General features: G+C 40.4%; 1 protein-coding gene across 1 annotated transcript in view; it reads left to right on the plus strand.

The window, feature by feature from the left end:
* Window positions 1-13,810, plus strand: part of LOC311232907 (uncharacterized protein) — a gene marked incomplete at both ends in the record, with an annotated part of 56,224 nt that extends 42,414 nt beyond the window's left edge. The window contains 2 exons of the mRNA XM_084319742.1: window positions 8,515-8,752; window positions 13,801-13,810. Of these exons, the coding sequence (XP_084175868.1) occupies window positions 8,515-8,752; window positions 13,801-13,810 (248 nt within the window). The remainder of the gene's footprint in view (window positions 1-8,514; window positions 8,753-13,800) is intronic.
* Window positions 13,811-23,256: the final 9,446 nt, after the last annotated feature.

Consider the following 23,256-nt stretch of genomic DNA (forward strand, 5'->3'; position numbering starts at 1 on the left):
TCGTTTGGAAACCCGTCGCTCCCTGGAGTTTTGTTTGCTTTCAGTCTTCCTACTGCTATATCTAGTTCTTCCTTTGTGATGGGGGAGATCAAGGCTTTATTCTCTATTTTCCCTATACTCGGGAGATCCAAGGATGATAAAAACTGTAAAATGTTCTCCTCGTCTTCCATCTCGGGTTGCGAGTACAACTTTTCATAGTATTCCTTGAATATACGTTGAATTTCTTCAGGTTCATAAGTCACTTCTCCTGATTGGGGTTCCCTGGTCTTGTGGATAAAATGTCTACTCTGCTGGGCCCTGAGTCGTTTTGCTAAGATCTTGGTTGCCCTCGGGCCTGATTCATAGAAGGTTTGTTTTGTGTATCTTAAATTATTCTCTAGCTCTCCTTTTCCCATCTCCTCAAGCTGTGATTTTATCCCCTTCATCTGTTCCCTGTCACCCCCCCTCCCCTCCCTGCACCTGTTGCTCGAGTTTTCTCAAGTCTCTCTGTAATTGATCATATTTAATTTGCCTATACTTATTCAAGTGTGCAGTCTTTGAGATTAGGTATCCCCTCATAATTGCCTTGATTGTGTCCCATAGGATGGTCGGTTTCACTCGGCTGTCCACATTATTTTTAATAGATTCGGTTATCTCCTTCCTGATCTGATTCACGAGATCCTCCCCATTCAGAATCCCCAAGTTCAGCCTCCAGAGTGTGTCTCGTTGTCTGTTGTGTATGGTCAGATATACCATATTGTGATCTGAGATATCTGCCGTTCCTATCGAGCAGCTCACCACCCTGTGTCTCTCTCTCTTATCTATTAAAAAGAAGTCTAGCCTAGAGTGTACCTTGTGCGTCGCAGCTTGACTTACTTGACTTAAGCCTTTGCACTCCCTGCGGAGCATAGGCCACTGACGATTTCTTTCCATGTTGCATGGTTTTTGGCCTCCCGAACGATGTTGTGCCATCCCAGTACTGTGCGTCACAGAGTAATGAGTAAAGTCCCTTTCTCCAGCATTTAGGTTTCTCCATACCTCCATCATTCCCGCTTCACTAATCAAGATATTCAAGTCCTTTGATCTCTGAGAGTGTGTCTGGATTTACTTGTTGTGTCTAGTGAATAATTCAATATAGTATTCCAGTCCCCTGCACATATCAGTATCCCTTCCGCCTCAGAGGCTATTGTGTCAAATAAGAGTTTGAAAAATCTTCTGTCGCTCTCGGGAGGGGTGTTCACTAGTGTTATCATTACGTTATCTATTTTACATGTAACTATCGAGTACCTCCCTTCTCTATCCTTTTTCTCTTTTATCAGTTCAAAATTGAGAGTTCGAAATCAGGGTTGCCACTCCTCTCTTCCTATTATTCTTGCAAGAACTAGAAAATGTATTTCGATATCCAAACTTTTTCAACTTTTCATGCTCTATTTTTGACATGTGTGTTTCTTGTAGGAAGATCACTTGTGTCTTCTCTCTTTTTTTTTTGATATTTAGAGTTTTTATGTTTCACAAACAAGACAATACATACATGACAAGACAAGACAAGAAATAATAATAATAATAATAATAATAATAATAATAATAATAATAATAATAATAATAATAATAATAATAATAATAATAATAATAATAATAATAATAATAATAATAATAATAATAATAATAATAATAATAATAACAAGGGGCGAGGGGGGGGGGGGTTGCAGAGTGTTACAAAGGTTCAGTACACAGTGATCTAATAAAGTTCAGGGGACCTTGAAGGCCATCGGGCCTATCACTCTCTTGAAGAGACAGAGCAGCCTGTTCCATCGATAGCAAGTCCATGAAGTCCTTGCGCCAGTTCTCCAAACTGAAGCAGTTCGGTTTGCGTTCTTTCCAGTTCATTAAAATAATCCGTTTGCATGCTAGAAAAGCCAGTGCTACAATATTATTTACAATCCTTGCTTGAGCAGTGTCCATTTTTACACCCAATATACACATTATAGGGCAAGGATTAATGTCAATTTGGAGAGTAACTGACAGGTCCTCAGCAATGTCCAACCAAAATGTCCTAACAAGCGGGCAGTTCCACAGCAAGTGCATGAGCGTACCCTCTACTCCACACCCATGCCAGCACAATTTGGGTAGGGTGTGATTCATTTTATTCAATGTACAGGGTGTTATATAGGCCCTGTGTAGTATCTTTAATTGTATAATTTTATATCTAACACATTTTGATATTTTAGTACTATTCCTAAGTGCTGCTTCCCATTGTGTTTCAGATATGGATATACCCATGTCTCGCTCCCATTGGACTTTAGTTTGGGTATTGGTATCAGGGGTGGTTGAACATGATAGTTTATACATTGCAGAAACAATGCCTTTCCTGCCTGTAATTCCCCTTAATGTCTCTTCTAAGACTCTGTTTGTTCCTATAGCTATGCCTTTAGACAACAATGATTTAATAACTGATTGTATTTTTAAATAAGATAAAAATTCTGTGTCTTTCAGCCCAAACTGTGTTTTAAGTTCATTAAAAGGTATCATATTTCCCCTTTCGATCACTTGGCCCACTTGTGTTATATTATGTTGTTGCCATACATTATTTTTAAGGAGTTTACCTCCTGCAGAGAGCAACAGGTTTTTCCATAATGGACATGATGGTAAGGAATATCCACTAAAGGTCAGGCGTTTATGTAAGATTTTCACTATTTCACATGAAAATTCTAAAAGCGGATTGTCCAGTCTGGGAGTGATTTTTGGGTTATACCACAACATTGAAAGAGATAGATCTTTGTTATGTTCTTCTATAATTTGTTCTTCAAGCCATTCCCAGCTGCCAATCTGTCTCACACTATTGTAAGCCCACTGCAAGGGGTATCTTGAGTTATATGCTATGTAATACTGGTGGATATCTGGTAGTCCTATTCCTCCTCTACTTCTTGGTTTTATACGTTTTTTATGGCTGATTCTAGGTTTTCTGTTGTTCCATAGGAAGCCAGAAAATAATTTGTTTATTTCTTTGAACCAACTAGGAGGGAACTTTAACGGTATAGAGGACATCAAAAAAGCTAGTCTTGGTAACAAATTCATTTTTATAATATCAGATCTGCCCCATAGGGATAAAGGCAAGACTGTCCATCTTTTGATGTCCTCCTTTATATTCTTTAAAAGGTCAGATGTATTTAACTCAACCATTTTTTCAATGAGAGATCGGATTTTAATTCCCAGGTATTTAATTCCTTTTGGCTTCCAATTGAAAGGAGCAGCACCCAGATGTGATTGAAAAGTTAGGTTGTTAAGTGGAATAGCTTCACTTTTACTATAGTTCACTTTATAGCCCGAACATTTACCAAATGTATCTATAAGCTTTAGCACTTGAGAGATGGAATGGCTAGGATTTGTTAGTGTTAATAATATGTCATCAGCAAACAGGCTGGCCTTATACTCACAACTACCAATACGAATACCACTGATTTCCTTATGAGCACGTATAGCACAGGCAAGTGGTTCGAGGGAAAGAATAAAAATGTGCGGTGAAACCGGACATCCTTGGCGGGTAGATCGATAGAGATGGAATGGATCAGACCTTATACCATTTGTTCTGACTGAAGTAACCGGTTCATGGTAAAGTGCCTTTATCCAGTTCATGAGAACCGGACCAAATCCGTATTTAGGAAGTACATAAAACAGATATTTCCACTCCACTCGATCAAAGGCTTTCTCAGCATCCAGCGATATTGCCATCGCTGGATGATGGGAGGTCCCCGCCCTTGACATAACATGCATTAGCCTCCTCATGTTGTTTGAAGCTAGACGACCCTGTACAAAGCCAGCCTGATCAATATGAATCAATGAGGCTATAACATTTTCCAATCGCCCTGCAAGGACCTTCGCAAACAACTTATAATCATTATTTAAAATACTCAAAGGTCTGAAATTACACATTTGCAAGTGATCCTTGCCATGTTTTGGAATCAATGAAATAGTAGCTTGCCGCATGGTTAGTGGCATGGATTGATTGGCCACTATATCATTAAACAGCAATATTAGAAGTGGTGTAAGAGTGACTTGGAAACATTTAAGAAATTCACTTGTATAGCCATCATCACCCGGTGTTTTACCGGTTGAGAGGGATTTGATAGCCGATTTAATTTAATTTTCCGTGATAGGTGTATCCAGTGATTCCCTTTCTTCTTCAGAGAGGGTTGGGAGATTTATATCTCTGAAAATGTTTTTCATTTCCTCTTCACTCGTACAACATTCTGATTTATACAGTGTGCTATAAAATTTTGTGAATGCTTGATTGATTTGAAGTTGATCACAAATCAAAGAGCCATCTTCATCATATATGCTAGAGATTGATTGACGATTTTCTTGCTGCTTCAGTCTGAGAGCAAGCATTTTACCAGCCTTATCGCCAGATTCATAATATTTTCGACACAACTGAAAGAGGGCAAATGCATTTTCCTCATGTAGAATTGCTTGTAATTCTGTTTTTATAACCAACACTGCTTTTTTCAATTCTAAATTGTCAGGGTCCAACATATGACTAGTTTCCAAGGACTTAAGTTCATTAATCAGACCATGTTTCCTTGCCATTTTTTCCTTTTTCTTAGCTGTTGAGTATCTTATAATCCAGCCCCTACAGGTTGCCTTATAAGCCTCCCATACAGTCTGCACTGACTGGACTGATGTAAGATTAATACTAATGTACTCCTGTGTTTTCTCCTCAATCATAGACACAAAAACTTGATCTTTCAATAAGGAGTTATTAAATCTCCATTGTTTGGTTTTATTGTTAATTACAGCAGGAGTAAAAAGGACTGACAGGGGCGCATGGTCTGATAAAAGTATGTTATGAATTTTGCAATCAATTACATTACCCACCAAGGATTGTGAGAAGAGAAAATAGTCAATCCTGGAATATGAATTATGAGCGTGAGAGTAAAAAGTATATTCACGTGTGTCAGGGTTGACAACACGCCAAATATCAGTTAATGCAAGTGAGTTTTGCATTTCTTTAAGTGCACTTGACAATGCTCCGTCTAGTGGGAGGGGGCGCCCAGACCTATCAATCGAGGCATTGCTAACCAAATTTAGGTCCCCACCCATCAGAATGGGATAATCTGCAAATTCTGCCAGCACCAGATTCAGCTTTGACAAAAAAGTATTCTGTCCCGTATTAGGGGCATATACATTTACTAAAGTACATTTTTCATTTAGTAAAATACCTGACAAAATTATATATCTACCATCTTTATCAACTATTTGTTTTGAAAGTTTAAATGATATTTTCTTTGAAATCAGGATGCTTACCCCTCTGGAGGCTCCACTGCCTGGTGCTGAGAAAACTTGACCTACCCATCTTTGTTTCAATTTAACTGATTCTATTTCATTAAGATGAGTCTCCTGGAGCATTGCCAAATCACATGATAGGGATTTCAAATATGTAATAATTTTATATCTTTTCGTTTTGTTTGAAATACCTTTCACATTCCAGCTAATCAAATTTACATGATTAGGTCCCATCATTTTTATCAAGCAACTTTATAGCTTCCTTCCTCCTTGTAAACTATGCAACAACATGTATGGATAGACAAAGACATAAAAAGTACAAGACATACACATACATAAATTAAGCCATTAGGCAAAGGAAAAACAGTAAACAAAACAGAGATAGACTTAATGTCCATCCCTTGTCCGCGAGCAGAGCAGGCGCGGCCGTGCTGCATCCTACACAGTGTCTTCTCTCTTCTGATTTTTGTCATAATTCTACTTCTCTTAACTGGGTTACTAAAACCATTGATGTTCAAAGACGCCATTTTCAAGTTATGGTTTCCCGACATTCCTTTTCCAGTTCTTGCATACATTAGCGGCTCCCCTTACCATACATTTTCTCCCGACATTAAACATGTAACATTTAGCACACATAGTGACCCCCAAACGAGGGGGGAACACCCACTCCTCTTTGGTATTTATCCCGTCGGTAAGTGCGAGGGAAAGCCCCTCGTAGGGAGAGGGCCCTTCGCTAAGGGTGTGAGACGAGGTGACCAACTGAAACCCCAACATCCCTTAAATACAATGTTAACCAATAAAGAAAACCTACGCTAATAAAAATTACCTCGCTCCTCCCGGGCGCTTATTTGAACATTACCACGGCCGTCATGACTGGTCCGAAGGATTCCACTCATTGTTATTTACGATGTATGCAGGGGGCGAAATTTAAGCCCGCCGCCCGCCAGGGGCGCTCAGTTTTTACCTTTGGCGCTTGCCACTGAGAGGTCTGCCCGCCGTGTGGCGTGTAGACGTGTAGTTCATAACGATACTCTTATTTTGAAAATCTGTGCGAGTCTCATTTCCGCCCCAAGCGCAGCTAGAGTCATAATATCGATGGCTCCGGCAGTTAGCAGCATTCGGTTCGTATGATATTCTTATTTTGAAAAAAAACGTGGCAACGAGTCATATCCGCCCAGCCGGGCCAGCCCTGCAGCGGGATACTATTGGCTTCTGCTCGTATCAACACAGAGGCAGTCTGCTCTAGTCTAGATCGGACCTCCATGAGCTACCGTTACTGTTTAAACAATGACCCAGTCAACTATTCACTTTTAGTTTAATACATGACGAGGCATTGTCCTTGCTGGAGCTGGAGGCTACTCAAGTATACACAGACAGTGGAGCTGTTTGCAGATAGCGAGCATTTTGACTTATTGCGTGGTGGCGATGTCTCGCAGATAATACAACTACAAGTATGATTATATAATATATATTTTATTTAAAAAAAAATGTATATAAAATATATATATTTTTTTTAATCAAAAAGAATTTGGCAGGTAAGAAATATGCTTGGCGGGTAGATTCTTCCCATCTACCCGCCACTGGCCGGTGAGTCAAAAAGTTAATTTCGCTCCCTGGACGTATGTATTCGCTGAGCTTCTCGCTCGCCCTCAGTGCTGCTACTCGACCCGTCTGCCTGCCTGGTGTTGGTGCCGGTGTCTGGTCCCGCTTTCCTCGCCTCTGCGTTCCCTCTCCATCCCTCTCCTTTTCCCCTTCCATTTCTTCCACCGTGATGCCTCGCCTCTTCAGCTCACTGTGCGCCTCGGTTGCGCTCGTGTAGGTTTTGACTCCGGTGTCCCAATGGATCCTCATGCTGTGGTGTGGAGTCTGGAAGCGGATTCCTTTTATCTTTAGTGCTTTCTTTATACAGTTGTACTCCCTTTGTTTCTTCGCGACTTCAGGTGCATAGTCATGGTCGATATAGATTGTCTCGTTATAGATTTGTATCTTTCCCTTCTTCCATGCTTCTCTCAACACCAGCTCCTTGGTCAGGTATTCCTGGAAGATAACGATAATGTGTCTTGGCGCAGCGCCTTCTGGCGGTCTCGTGGCCTGTGCACGGTGGGCCCCTTGCAGCTTGAATTCTATGTCCGGTGGGAGCGATAACTCGTTTTTGAGAAACTGTTCGATAAACTTTGGAACCGAGTCCCCCTCTTTTCCCTCCTCCATCCCGAATATGCGGATGTTGTTCTTCCTCGCCCTGGATTCCAGGTCAACTAACCTGTACTGTGCGACTCGGTGTTCCTCTAGACTCGCTCTGAGTGCATCCGCCATCTCCGCCATCCAGTCCTCCATTTTGTCCACTCGGCTCTCCACCTCGTCCACTCGTTGATTTAGGCTCTGTATCTCAAAGGCGATAGTATCGAGCTTTGCTTTTATGTCTTTTTTTTTTTTTTTTGGGTTCTTCCCTTTCTTTCTCCCACTCATCTACCTTTCTGTCTTGGTTGAATGTTTTCTTTGAATTCTTGAGTGTTTGAAATTCACTTTGCCCGGGAGCTCTCCTTCTTATGCGTCTGTGCCCTCTGCTGGCATACCGGAAGTCCAGTAAAAAAAATTTAAATATTAAATAGCAAATAGAATCAATTGTTGTTTTTCTGGTAAATTAATAGTTTAGATGAATCGATAACAAAATAATGGTTAGTTGCAGCCCTAGTGTTGGTGCCATGTACAGGAGTTCAGTCGTAGGTGAAGAGGTATTTATCACATTCTGTTCAACGTTGCTTCCAAATAAAAAGAGAAAATGCCTTTCATTTGTAGTTTAAACTTTTATTATTCAAAAGTAGTCATGGATTATGTGGTTATTTTGTAGACAAATGTTTTATCCAATTTACAGAAAACTATATTGTGATATATATTGTTACAGATACCGGTATATGAAATTTCCCATAGTGTGATGTAATATTTTATCCATAAGGTGACACTTAAATCTGTCATAACCTGAGACTAAAGGGGCGTTAGTCCTGGACTAAATTAAACTGACCTTAACCCTAGCCATGATAACCACTCCTGCTCCAGAAACTGTTGACTAACTGGTGCTTGAAACAAAGTGGTTTAAGTCTATAACTGTAGATGACTCTGGACTACACTGTTCTTAAACTATAAAACCAAGATACATACCATTATAAACCTCTTACATAGAAACTAAAGCTAAATAAAATAACCAATTATCTTTCTCTCCTTCCTCTGACACTCTTCTCCGTCACTATCTCCATCCAGATAGCTGTCCTGTCAAGCCTGGGAAGAAACCAAGAGGCTTGGATGGAAGAAAAGGTCTCTGCTGTGACCAGTGTGGAAAGAGCTTTAGTCATCGAAGTAGTCTGAAAATACACCAGAGAATTCACACAGGAGAGAAGCCCTACTCCTGTGACCAGTGTGGACAGGGCTTTACTACGCAACAGAATCTGAAAACACACCAGAGAATTCACACAGGAGAGAAGCCCTACTCTTGTGGCCAGTGTGGACAGGGCTTTACTCAGCGAGGTCATCTGCAAACACACCAGAGAATTCACACAGGAGAGAAGCCCTACTCATGTGGCCAGTGTGGACAGGGCTTTACTCAGCGAGGTCATCTGCAATCACACCAGAGAATTCACACAGGAGAGAAGGCCTACTCCTGTGGCCAGTGTGGACAGGGCTTTACTACGCAACAGAGTCTGAAAATACACCATAGAATTCACACTGGAGAGAAGCCCTACTCCTGTGACCAGTGTGGACAGGGCTTTACTCAGCGAGGTCATCTGCAATCACACCAGAGAATTCACACAGGAGAGAAGCCCTACTCTTGTGGCCAGTGTGGGAAGAGCTTTAGTCAACTGTCTGATCTGAAAAAACATCAGAGAATTCACACAGGAGAGAAGCCCTACTCCTGTGACCAGTGTGGACAGGGCTTTATTCGGCAACAGAATCTGAAAACACACCAGAGAATTCACACAGGAGAGAAGCCCTACTCCTGTGGCCAGTGTGGACAGGGCTTTACTCAGCAACAGAGTCTGAAAATACACCAGAGAATTCACACAGGAGAGAAGCCCTACTCCTGTGGCCAGTGTGGACAGGGCTTTACTCGGCAACAGAATCTGAAAACACACCAGAGAATTCACACAGGAGAGAAGCCCTACTCCTGTGACCAGTGTGGACAGGGCTTTACTCAGCAACAGAGTCTGAAAATACACCAGAGAATTCACACAGGAGAGAAGCCCTACTCCTGTGGCCAGTGTGGACAGGGCTTTACTCAGCAACAGAGTCTGAAAATACACCAGAGAATTCACACAGGAGAGAAGCCCTACTCCTGTGGCCAGTGTGGACAGGGCTTTACTCGGCAACAGAATCTGAAAACACACCAGAGAATTCACACAGGAGAGAAGCCCTACTCTTGTGGCCAGTGTGGGAAGAGCTTTAGTAAACGGTCTGATCTGAAAAAACACCAGAGAATTCACACAGGATGGAAGCCTCCTTCTGTGACCAGTGTGGGAAGAACTTTAGGACAAGTACACATCTTCTGATTCATCAGCAAATCCATACAGCAGAGAAGCCACATCATTGTGGTCTGTGTGAGAAGAGATTCAGTCAATTAGAATATTCGAGAAAACATGCAAAAATCCACTTGGGAGAAAAGATTCAGTGAAATGTCAAACATTCTTAGAGTAGAGAAAGCTGCTGTAGCCAGTGTTGGAAGAGTTCCACTCATAATGATAATTTTTTTAAATGATATCTATAAAGATGATATATGTGCTTCATGGCAGTAAAAATAGATATAAAATGAGCATAACATAGATGCAAAGCAATGCAGAGAATATGAAGAAGGGTAAAAGCAATGCAGAGAATATGAAGAAGGGTAAAAGCAATGCAGGTAATAACAATATAAATAGTAACTCAATATTCTTCCCCATTAGATGGTTATGAAACACTTTGAAGTTACTTCATCTGTCCGTTTTGATTGATTATCCTGTCATTAATTTAGTTCCATTGTCCATCACCCTGTTTGTTTGTTTTAGCATTTCTTGTATTTTGTTAATCCTGTTCTACAGTCATCCATAGTATTTAGTTAATCCTGTTCTACAGTCATCCACAGTATTTAGTTAATCCTGTTCTACAGTCATCCACAGTATTTTGTTAATCCTGTTCTACAGTCATCCACAGTATTTTGTTAATCCTGGCTACAGTCATCCGCAGTATTTTGCGCTGCACTTGTGTCGTTATGAATCTTTGTTCAACAGACTATAACTTTAAAATATACTCGTCAGTATAAATCCAGTGGCGAAGGGTTCTCAAATTTTTTTTCTTTCTCAAATATGTGACCGCGTCCAGCGAGCGTGCCTACAAGTCGGCGTCCTGAGTTCCTTAAAAAAAGGAAATGTTTTTTTTTCTTTTTTTAGTTAATTTCAGTTTATTTTTATTTTTATATATACTTACAGTTCGAGGGTTGAAGAACATATTTAGTATAACAGCGAACATATATAATAACTCTAATTGTAATACATCTGTGTTTAAAAATGGCTCCTTGAGACAGAGTCTGTTCCTCTGCAACTAGGGTGACCAGATCCCAATAAACAATAAATCAAATGTTGGACAAATGGTATGTTTGTGAGGGACAATGTGGGACGCCCCCCCCCCCCCCCCCCCAGCGCAGCACCCGCCCCTCCTTTTTTTTGGTGGACCGTCCCTGTCCCCTCAATCAAGGCTCATCCGCCACTGTCCTCATTCAAATGACCACAAGCCTAATATGTTTTGCCCTTATTCATTTATTTTATTTTCCTTTTGTCTCTAATGGGTGTTAAGTACTCAAAATAAATAAATAAACAAATAATAAATAAAATGACCACCCAGACTTACAATCACCTATGATTAGGTCTGGACCCCCAGTCTTATCACACACATGCACACGCACACACACACACACACACATAATGACCACCCAGACTATGTATAATAATGACCACCCTCACGCTTTTTCACTCTCCTGCCCTCCGGGAGGAGAATGAGGAGCCTCCGAGCCAGGACCAGCAGACTGAAAGACAGCTTCATACACCAGGCTGTCAGGAAGCTGAACTCTCTCCCCTCCTCTACTCTGCCACCACAGAACCTGGACTAAGAACATCCCCCCCGCAGTAATGGCACAATAATAAAGAATATGATTATCTTCCACCTGCACTGATTTGTGCGGGGGGTGGTTAGGTTACCAAACGGCTACTCGCATCTTTTTATTGTTATTATTCGTTTTCAATCTAAACCGTTTGGGATTGTTTTCCCCTTTTCAAATTTCGACCAAGCGAGCGGTCTTCTCTCGTGCCGAGCAGCGGAGATTACAGCAGCGCATGGAACTGATCTGTTTATCCCAAGTTGCGCGGAAGGACAACTGGCTCTGAAACGGACCCGCCACGCTCGACAGCGTTGGGACTTGTTGTCATAGGATGCGGTGTCACTCGCGGCCAGATACTAGTAACGTTACGCGACGCATAGAGGCTCTTCACATTGGCTGGGGGGGCGGGGGGGGGGGGGCGGGGACATTAGCACGGATGACAACCAATCATGCGGGACATGGTCTCAATTTGCGTGACGCGTGAAAAGAGACAGAAATGCTGTACAATCACGCGCAATGCGTGACATCTGGCCACCCTATCTGCAACGGAGCCCTGTGGGGGCTGTCCCATTTTTGCATGTGAAAGGCTGCTGTTAGGGAGGTACACTGTTTATATTCACAGAACATGTTGCTTCACTTTCTTGAGGCAGACGATGACGGAGACAGAGACATTTGCGTTGAAACTGTAGCATTGGGCTTTTCAGCTGAATCGACCATGCGATCAGTTGAAAAGATGTCTGGTTTAACGGTAGAGTGCGAAATAGAAGAGGAACTCAGAAAGATACACGCTTTCGACTGTAAGTGCCAGGCGCGCCGAAAGGTTGAGCTAATCTACCAAAACCGATTGGACACCGCGTCGTTGACACCAAGAGAAAGGGACATGTGTCTGTTGTCCATTATTGGAACATGCCAAAATGTTTCAGAGATGACTCAAAGTACAAAGAAAGTCAACGGTGTACGCCTGGCTTCACGGACAACATACAGATTGTCGTCTGTCGTCCAACGTTCTGTTTCATTTATGGGTAAGTGTATTTATGATTGTATATTGTATTGGACGTAGATGTATTGTATTGGACGTATATGTATGTTTAGCAATAGGTTTAAAGTGTAGAGATAGTTGTCGAATCCTATTCTACCCTGCGAGGGCGTCCATTTTGGATATTCTGGGTAGTGTAGTTTTTGTGCTGCCATTTTGTAATGCACATCGCTAGCATAGGAATTCTTAAAAACTACACCTGAATGTAAACAAGAGACGTCTTTCTCTGGTCTGCATCCCCTTAACAATGTGTGTATTTCATTCATTCTCTTCCCTATTGTTAACATTTCCCCAAGGGGATCAATAAAGGAGTATCTTATCTTATATCAGTGCCGCAAAAGACATTACATGCCCGCTCCCAACGTCTAGAGCACCTCAGAACAAGACTGTACGATGTTAGATACCATGGAGAAGACACATGATTGTTGCATAGTGCATACTTTAACATGAACACACACACTCATGCTGCACACGCTCACATGTAAGGTCACTTTAAAAAAATAAACACAAACAGGAGTGGTTCTTGTATAGTAAAAGCTTTTGTAAAACTCATGTGCATACATTATGTCTTACTCTTATTACTTGTATTATTGCACAAGCGTCGCATTCTCATCCTATTGGATTCTTATTATTGCATTCTTGACTTGACTTGATAGTATAGTTAGTAACATAGAACATAGATAGTATAGCATAGGGACATAGAAGAATTGTATTGTTGTGCGTAGAGAGCAGAGAGACACACACACAAACACACCATAGGTCACTTTGAAAAAGACACTTTAAGAAAATAACTTGTTGTGATTGTTGCATAGTACATACTTTAACCTTGAACACACACTCACATGTAAGGTCACTTTAAAAAAAATAAACAAGAACAGGAGTGGTTCTTGTATAGTAATATAGTGCAATATTGATGGCATTCCCCCAGGCCATCAGAGTCTTGAACACTGAACGCTCCACACAAGCACACACACACTGTACTAGTATAGCATAGGGACATAGAAGAATTGTATTGTTGTGTACCGGTACATGTACATTATATTTTTATTATTATTACTATTACTATTGTTTTATTGCACAATCGTAGAGGGCATGGCCAACCGCATTTCACTGTATGCCCTGGTATGTATGCGATGAATAAACAAAACTTTAAACTAAATGGAAAGGTCACTTTAAAGGAAAGAACCGATGTGGTTCTTGTATAGTTTAGATTATAGTAGTATAGCATAATGACATGTTTGCACAATAAACTGTTCCAAATCCTCTTCTTATTTAAACACGTATGATTATTCATATTTCACAGTTTTTGTTCTTCATGTTTCATTGACGACCAGGAGGCAGAAATGCAGTTCTCAATTCCATTCCATTTAATTCGTTTCTCCCTTTACAGGTTTTTCTAGAGCAGAGCAGCAGCGAGGCATAGCTTATTCTAACAAACATTCTGTCAACTAACTTCTCCCGAAGGATCAAACACACCCTTTTACAGGTGGCACGCGTTGCTAATTAGCGTTGAAGCGTGTGGCTATAGGCCTGCGTGTGGCTATAGGCCTGCGTGTGGCTATAGGCCTGCGCGGAGCTGACTTCCCACTGGGGGCAAAAATGGTGCGTTACAGAATCTAGTCTATAATGCAATCTAATTCTAAACAATATGATAAACAATTTAACGTGAATCTCCATTTAGGCTATTATAAAACATATTTATGCCAATTCGATTACACCTTTTGTTACAATAATAAATGATATATTTCAAGCTGTTCAAATTATATATTACTATCAAAAGGTCACAACATGACAGTTGAAACTGTATTGTATTAGCATGTCTATTTTTATCATGCACATCTTATGCCTTCTTATTACCTGTTTTTTATGTATTTTATTATTAGTACTATTGTACAATCGATGCGGGCATGACCACCCGCATTTCACTGTATGCCCTGTGACGAATAAACCTCTTGAATTGATTTGATATTGTCTGCTGATTTGTCATGCAATGATAATATTTCGATTACATACTGTAATGGGAAATATTAAAGGACTAAACGATGAGCCGTTTATTACTATATACTTGTATCACGGTACATAATAATATCCCCATTTACTCACTTGTTACACTGTATATTGTCAATGTACTTTACTGTTACCTTTCACTCTGACACACTGCACAATACCAATACATTTGAATCTAATCTAATGTCATCTTTGGTACCACCAACCTACACACAGTTTCCCCTTCTGTTTGCCTGTCTGTCTCTAGATATTAGAGGGTGCATTACTAATATTTTGAGTACTTGCTGATACAGAGTGCCACTATGAGTTGCCTTCTTTACTTGATATTGACCATTGGCTTTACTTGAGTCAGATTTTGAGACGGTACCCATACTTTCACTCAAGTATAATTTCTGGGTACTGTTTACACCCCAGGTAGGATAGTTCTATGAATTGATCACAGACACAAGTGTTAATTTATGTAAAGAGAAATGTCCATCGTCACTAATTTCTGAGTACTTTTTACACCCCTACTAAGAACTCCTACAGAAATATTGATGAGTATTTTGGTGGCTGGTACAATGTGATGATGAGCAAAGACAGTCCAGCTTTTTAGTTCAATAATATACTGCAAGGGGGGGGGGGGGTACAAGCAGTGTAAACAAATAGTACTATAGTACTACAATACAATACAAAATGTTTGATTTTGTATCTGATCTGTCATGACAGCATGGCTGTCACAGCACTTAATTATGTTAATACTATTCAGGGGAGAGGTGTGGCTGGGAGGTATTGTTTACGCCCAGCAGAAACCTAGTGTTAGGTGTCAAATCTTTGAGAGCTGTTTTCTCTGCTTAAGTCTGGGGAAAAAAGACTGCTACAAGATTTAAAATTAGCACATCACAATAATAACATTCTCAGATTTCAAAGTATGACACATCATTTGAAAGCTTACATTCTGTACTTTCACAATCTGGAAAATGAAAATGTAGACATGTGGGCACAATCACTGGTCGCGGTCACATATGTTTTTGTAGATTTTTTTTTATTGGTTTGAAATAATAATAATAATACATCCATTTTATATAGCGCTTTTCCAGGTGCTCAAAGACGCTTTACATGGGTAGAAGGGACAAAACTATGGTAAAACAAAAACAGAACAAAATAATACATGACAAAATAAAATAAAACTGACAGAATTAAAGGTCAAAAGGTTTGTACTACCAGGGCAGTCCGGTAGAGAGAGAGGAAGAGGAGGAAATGGGACACAGAGCAGGGGAAGACATTCGGCAAAGGACGGCGGGTCTGGGAGTCGAACCCGGGTCGGCCGTTTCGCGACGCAGCGCGTTACATGGTGTGCTACTAGAGCGCCAGGGTTTCGCTAATTATACCACTAGTTCAGACGTCTCGTTACATTCCAACAAGTGCCAACATGTCCTGATAATGCTATGAATCGTAAGCTATAGCGACACTGTTACACCTGTCCATCTTACAGAGAAGAAGGCATGAAATAGTTTTTTTTGTGGTTGAACTGTGGTATAGCAATAACATGCTTGAGGTTGTGTATCACAGTACTGCTCTACCTCATTGCTGTGCATTAAAATGTTGTTTTAAAGATGTCATACTACCTGTATTATGTTTGAGTTATTCTATTGTTTGAAAATTTTTAGATAAAATGGTCAATTCTGTTAGTTTTTTTGTTTTTAATCTTTTTTTAATTTTATTTCTTTTATTTTATTTTGAACAGACAAAAAAAGTAACACCTACAGGTTACAGTAGTTATTCCCCCCCCCCCCCACAAAATAAATCACCCCCCATTCCCCTCAATCACCCCGCTCGGATAAAAATAGAAATAAAGAAATCTGTCTGTTCAGATGTCAGTTCTGTTCTTACTTCATTTCTTAATTAATTTCACTTCAAGTTGCTTCTTGGAGATTATGATGATGATGTTAAATGAGACAATACATACTTTTTTGTACTTAAATTATAATTATATATTATATTAATTATAAATTATAATAAAAGAGTTTGATACAGTCGATCATCACATGCTTTTAAAAAGGTTATCTAGTATTAGCCTGGATAGTGGTGCATGTTATTGGTTTCAGGATTATCTATCTTCTGCTGTGTCAAATCGGGCCCTGCTCAATCTGAATTATTGTCCATAACTAAAGGTTTGCCGCAAAGTTCAACTGGGTCCTGTCATTTTTACTATATATATTAATGATATTGTTTCATATTTGAATGACTGACTGACAACGTTTTGGATAAGATGTGATTTATAGACATGCTGCAGCTTTAACTCTTAACACTTACCGTGCCACTCACGAGTTTTCTCGGAATTATTAATATCTCGTTGAAAGCCACTCACGAGATTTCTCTGATTTTTTATTTAATTTTTTTTTAGCGATCTGAAATCATATTGCATCACGCGAGCCTACCCTAGTCTACCCAAGAGCCGCCGGCGATTAGATGTGGAAAAAAGCGCCCCCTATCATCTCCCAGATGACATAAGGGATTTTGGAATGGACTCAATGAAAATGGATGGGGGAAAAAATCTTGTACTCCACATTTTCCAGTCCACTGATGCAGCCGGGGTTATCACAGTTCATTCTGGAGACTCTGAGCCCCGCGGAATCATGTGTCAAGTCAAGTCAAGTCAAGTCAAGAGTTTTAATTGTCACGGCATACAGGTATACAATGAAATGCGGGTGGTCTTGCCCGCAACGATGTGCAATACAGTGGTACATATAATAGAATCAAAAGAAGAAACAACATTGTGCAGTAACAGATAGCAGGTAACATGGAGTGACATCTCGGTATCTGTACATAGTTATTTACAGCGCATGTGTGACATGCTAGTTAGCTTTGGTAGTGCAATACACTGTTCCTGTTATTCTAATTTAAAGTGTCCTTTCCTTTGGCCATAAGTGTGCGTGTGTGCGACATGAGTGTGTGCCCGCTCATGTTAAAGTGTTAAGTGGCTGCTCGTGTGTGAGCGTGCACAGTGTGCGTGTCGTGTGTGTGTTCATGTGTGCTTGTGTGTGGACAGTTCAATGTTCTGAGCACTCAATGTACATTGTTCATGGCTCTGATGGCCTGGGGGAAGAAGCTGAGCCTAAGCCGCTCTGTCCTAGTAGCTAGGATTTGCAGGCGTCTGCCTGACCTCAGCAGCTGAAACAGGCTGTTATTGGGGTGGTGAGGGTCTTTCATTATCCTGCAGGCTCTGGATTTGCACCTCTTGTTGTATAGAACCTGCAGGGGGGGTAGTGCAATACCCGTGGTACGCTCGGCTGAGCGCACCACTTTCTGTAGGGCCTTCTTGTCCTGTGCCGTGCTGTTTCCATACCAGGCAGTGATGTTTCCGGTCAGGATGCTCTCTACAGCTCCTGAGTAGAAGGACTGGAGTATCTTCCCCGATACTCTGAACTTCCTTAACTGTCTCAGGTGGTAGAGACGCTGTTTCGCCTTCTTTACTACTGTGCCTATGTGTGTTGACCATGTCAGGTCCTCTGAGATGTGGACCCCCAGGTACTTGAAGCTGCTCACCCTGTCCACGGTAGCCCCGTTTATCATCAGTGGTGTGTGTGTCCCCTGCTGTCCTCTCCTATAATCCACGATCAGTTCCTTGGTTTTGCCAATGTTCAGGAGCAGGCTGTTGTCCTACTGTACACACGTTGGATCTATACACTTATCGATTTTTTCGAATGGTGATCAGGAATTGGAATATACCAGTTGGATACCATCTGATATCAGGTAAGGAATCTATGTTATCAGTGTTAGGATAATCAGACTCATTTTGATGAAGATATAAGCTGTTTTGTGAAATGTCCTCTATCGGTTTTACTGAAAAAATCCAAGAGGAAATGAACACAGCGATTATCCGTGCGCGCCTCGAATGGGCATCTAGCGTTTATTTGAAAACGATTCATAAATAGGCCGACAAATATCAACGTTCTGGAATATTCCAGTAAAAGACGATTATCATAGAATGGCCCAGAATGGACTGTTTTTTACCTCAAAACGGGTGCTTTTCAAAATGCTCAAACGGAAATGAAGCGATAAAAAACCAATCTGCCTTGACAGCACTGACTGGAAAAGGATTCTTTGATAAGCGACGGGCAGATTAGACACATAGCCATAATTTAAAACATAGATTAGGCGATATTAACGTTAACATTGGTGGCATTTAAGCGCTAACTCTGGCACCACCTCGTGGCATAGAAAGTGTTAAACAAGAATAAGTTACAGGTTGAAAAAACCCTCAGCTCGGAACTAGGCTAAATCTGCATATGGCTCGCTGATAACAAACTATCATTACACCTGGGCAAAACAGAGTCAATTTTCTTCGGTTCAAATAACAAACTCAGCAAGACCGACGGCTTCTCGGTTACAGTGGGTGACAATATTGTCACAAGGAAAGATGAAATGACCTACCTGGGTTCCATCCTAGAGGCAAATCTTTCCTGTGACAAAATGACATCCAATGTAATAAAAAAAGTCAACCAACGAACTAGATTCTTGTACCGGATCTCCTCTCTGGTAAACAAGAATACCCTGAAGACTCTGGCAGGAGCACTCATTCAAGGGTACTACGACTATGCTTGCACCTCATGGTACCAAAGCACATCAAAGGCGCTAAAAACAAAATTACAAACATCTCAAAACAAACTGGTCAGACTACTGCTTGACCTTACTCCTAGAACCCACCTCACCCCTGCCCACTTTGACAACCTAGGATGGCTTAGAGTAGACGACAGAGTACAGCAACTTGCAATGGGCCTGGTCTACAAGATACACTATACGACGAAATACTGGTAAATTAGCACCAGCTAAATACTAGTAAATTACCACCAGTACAGCTAAATACTGATTATACCACCAGTACAGCTAAATACTGATTAATTACCACCAGTAGAGCTAAATACTGATAAATTACCACCAGTACAGCTAAATACTAGTAAATTACCACCAGTACAGCTAAATACAGATTAATTACCACCAGTACAGCTAAATACTGATAAATTACCACCCGTACAGCTAAATACTGATAAATTAGCACCAGCTAAATACTGGTAAATTACCACCAGTACAGCTAAATACTGGTAAATTACCACCAGTACAGCTAAATACTGATAAATTACCACCAGTACAGCTAAATACTGGTAAATTACCACCAGTACAGCTAAATACTGGTAAATTACCACCAGTACAGCTAAATACTGGTAAATTACCACCAGTACAGCTAAATACTGATAAATTACCACCAGTACAGCTAAATACTGGTAAATTACCACCAGTACAGCTAAATACTGGTAAATTACCACCAGTACAGCTAAATACTGGTAAATTACCACCAGTACAGCTAAATACTGGTAAATTAGCACCAGTACAGCTAAATACTGGTAAATTATGTTTTGGCATTGACAAAAAAGGCAAAGAGTCAGAGTTATGTACCAAAAATGTTAAACATTTTATTGAACATGAGGTAAACAACAGCAGTTGCTATAGTCAATATATAATAATAGATAGTCAATGTTTCTAAAACTGTTCGGGACCTTAAATGGGTGGCAGTTGTATGTTTTGTTTTAATTCTTTTTTAATTTAGTTGTTTAAGAACTCCTGGTACGTTAGTGTGATAGAAATGTGTGTGTATTTTGCGTGTATATGTCTTGGTGTGATCAAAATGTGTGCGTATGTTGCATGTATGTGTCTTGGTGTTATACAATTGTGTGTGTATGTTGTGTGTATGTGTCTTGGTGTGTTTGAAGCTCCGCAATGTAGTTTTGGGAACAAAAACATGACCTGTAGTATAATGTTTCAGTGGTTCTCTATAAAGTGCATATGCTCACTGTAAAAGGCAAATACAAAATACTGTGAACTGTTACCACAAACAAATGAAAATAAGGGAAAAAAACTACTGTTGATATACATCTGGTGTAAGATTAAGTAATGGATGAAGAGCAATACAAAATACAACAAGTAAACCCTGCATCGACAGCACATAAATACTGCTGGGATGTAACAGAAACTATCAAGTAGGTCCAAGCTTTTGCATCACTAAAGATTAAGGCATTCTTTAACAGCATCATAACACATTAAAACACATTTTGCTGGTTAGTGTTTGTCCTTGTATTTAAAGATATATCCATTAATTATGAATTGATAGCACTAGTACATTTCCATAATGTTTTGAATTCTTAGTGCAGTAGATATTTCTATTATAATTATAGATCAGAGCTTTAATAATGTAACTAATGGACTTGATTTGTCACTCATGTGCTCAGTGATGCACAGTGATCAGACTATATATGCATCACTGTGCCTCACTGCATCACTGAGCACAGAGTGACGGTTACCATCTTCCTGGACTTTTACTTTTAAAACAACATTGTCAATATTACACTTATAAACTTAATGTAGATCTCTATTTTTTACTGTATTTATATTAGCATGTACATACATTACATAGGAAATGTGAATCCCGGACTGTATTTTATTTTATTCTTTATTCTTAGGCAATTTTTTGTTCTTATTTGTAATTTGTTTTGTCTACCTAAATGTTTACTGTGAACAATTTGTAGTGCCAAATTTCCCTCTGGATGATTAAAGTATTTCTATTCTATTCTATTTATGTTACAGGGTTAGGTGCTGGGAATGTAACAAACTATCAAGTAGGTCCAAGCTTTTGCATCACTACAGATTAAGGCATTCTTTAACAGCATAAACAGGATTTAAAAGGCAAATACAAAATACTGTGAACTGTTACCACAAACAAATGAAAATAAGGAAAAAAAACTACTGTTGATACTGGTGTAAGATTAAGTAATGGATGAAGAGAAATACAAAATACAACAAGTAACTTGAACTTACTTGAACAACAAGTAAACCCTGCATCGACAGCATAGGTAAATACTTCACCTACAAACATAATACTGTTCTGACAGTATTGGTGTAATGAAGAGATTTGCTGAAAAATAGAAAAACTTTAAGTGCGTATGTTTATAAAAAGCAATGAAATAAATTATGTAATAACAACAGACGGCGAGGTGGTGCAGGTTTGATTGAGACATTTTGATAGCAGGTGATCTTAAGGAAAACTCAAACATTTTGGGAAATTAGCTTATTTAACATCTTCCCTGGAGTTAGACAAGAAGATATACCTTTTTCGTCACTCTGCATGCATTGGGCTTAGGGAACCCCTGGACCGTTAGCCTAGCTTAGCTTCATCACTGGAAGTGGGGCAGACATCTAGCCTAGTTCACTACAGTCAGGAAATATACTCCAAATACAATCAAAATACAACTCCCAAACGTTCCTGTAAACATGTTGTGACCTGTGTATTTACCACGTCTCCCAGTCACACTAGTCACACAAGTCTCCCAGTCACACAAGTCTCCAAGTCACACAAGTCTCCCAGTCACACAAGTCTCCCAGTCACACAAGTCTCCCAGTCACACAAGTCTCCAAGTCACACGAGTCTCCCAGTCACACAAGTCTCCAAGTCACACAAGTCTCCAAGTCACACAAGTCTCCCAGTCACACAAGTCTCCAGTCACACGAGTCTCCCAGTCACACAAGTCTCCAAGTCACACAAGTCACATGAATCTCCAAGTCACACAAGTCTCCCAGTCACACAAGTCTCCCAGTCACACAAGTCTCCCAGTCACACAAGTCTCCAAGTCACACAAGTCACACGAGTCTCCCAGTCACACAAGTCTCCAAGTCACACAAGTCTCCCGGTCACACAAGTCTTCAATTCACACAAGTCACACAAGTCTCCCAGTCACACAAGTCTCCAAGTCACACAAGTCTCCAAGTCACACAAGTCTCCAAGTCACACAAGTCTCCCAGTCACACAAGTCTCCAAGTCACACAAGTCACACGAGTCTCCAAGTCACACAAGTCACACGAGTCTCCAAGTCACACAAGTCTCTAAGTCACACAAGTCTCCCAGTCACACAAGTGACTTGGAGACTTGTGTGACTGGGAGACTCGTGTGACTTGTGTGACTGGGAGACGTGGTAAATACACAGGTCACAACATGTTTACAGGAACATTTGGGAGTTGTATTTGGAGTATATTTCCTGACTGTAGTGAACTAGGCTATGTCTGCCCCACTTCCAGTAATGAAGCTAAGCTAGGCTAACGGTCCAGGCGTTCCCTAAGCCCAATGCATGCAGAGAGACGAAAAAGGTATGTATCTTCTTGTCCAACTCCAGGGAAGATGTTGGAGTTTTCCTTTAAGATGCCTCGGCGGCGCATAGAACAAGTGGGCCCAATGTCTATCACTGTCTGTCTGTCTCTGTTTGTTTCTCTCCGTCGGTCAACAAGTTTTTAGCTAATTAACATTTTCAACGTGCTTTCACTGAAAGAGCCTGTTTTTTAGAGCGAGTGCCTTGTTTGAAAGTTTACCTCCATCCAGTTCCATGAAAATCTTTTGGACTACCTCAAAGGTGTAGCGGAGCTGCGAAGGGTAGCTGAGGTTTAAGGCATACATCAGTCCGAACAGCATTGCAACAGCTAATGCGCCATTATCCAGACCTTCCAATATCTTGGTGCCTTCGAGGATAATTCCTATGTTCTCTGGTTTGTCACTTGAAGCATGATCTTTAAGAACATAAATCCCCACAGTGGTGTCTTCGATGGCCTTGTTGATGATGTCTTCATCCATACCCTGTAGAAAACAGACAAAGGTTAAACAAGGGCTAACACCTTATATTGATTGAAAACCTTTATTTATCCCTGAGGGGAGATTCAGATGTCCATTACAGCATAACAGCAATTTAAAAACAGTAAAAACAGTTAATACATAACATACACTTATTAGTATGTGTTAAAAACAAGATGGACAAATACA

Source organism: Notolepis coatsorum, assembly GCF_963971535.1.
Source record: "Notolepis coatsorum genome assembly, chromosome: 8".
Lineage (NCBI taxonomy): Eukaryota > Metazoa > Chordata > Actinopteri > Aulopiformes > Paralepididae > Notolepis > Notolepis coatsorum.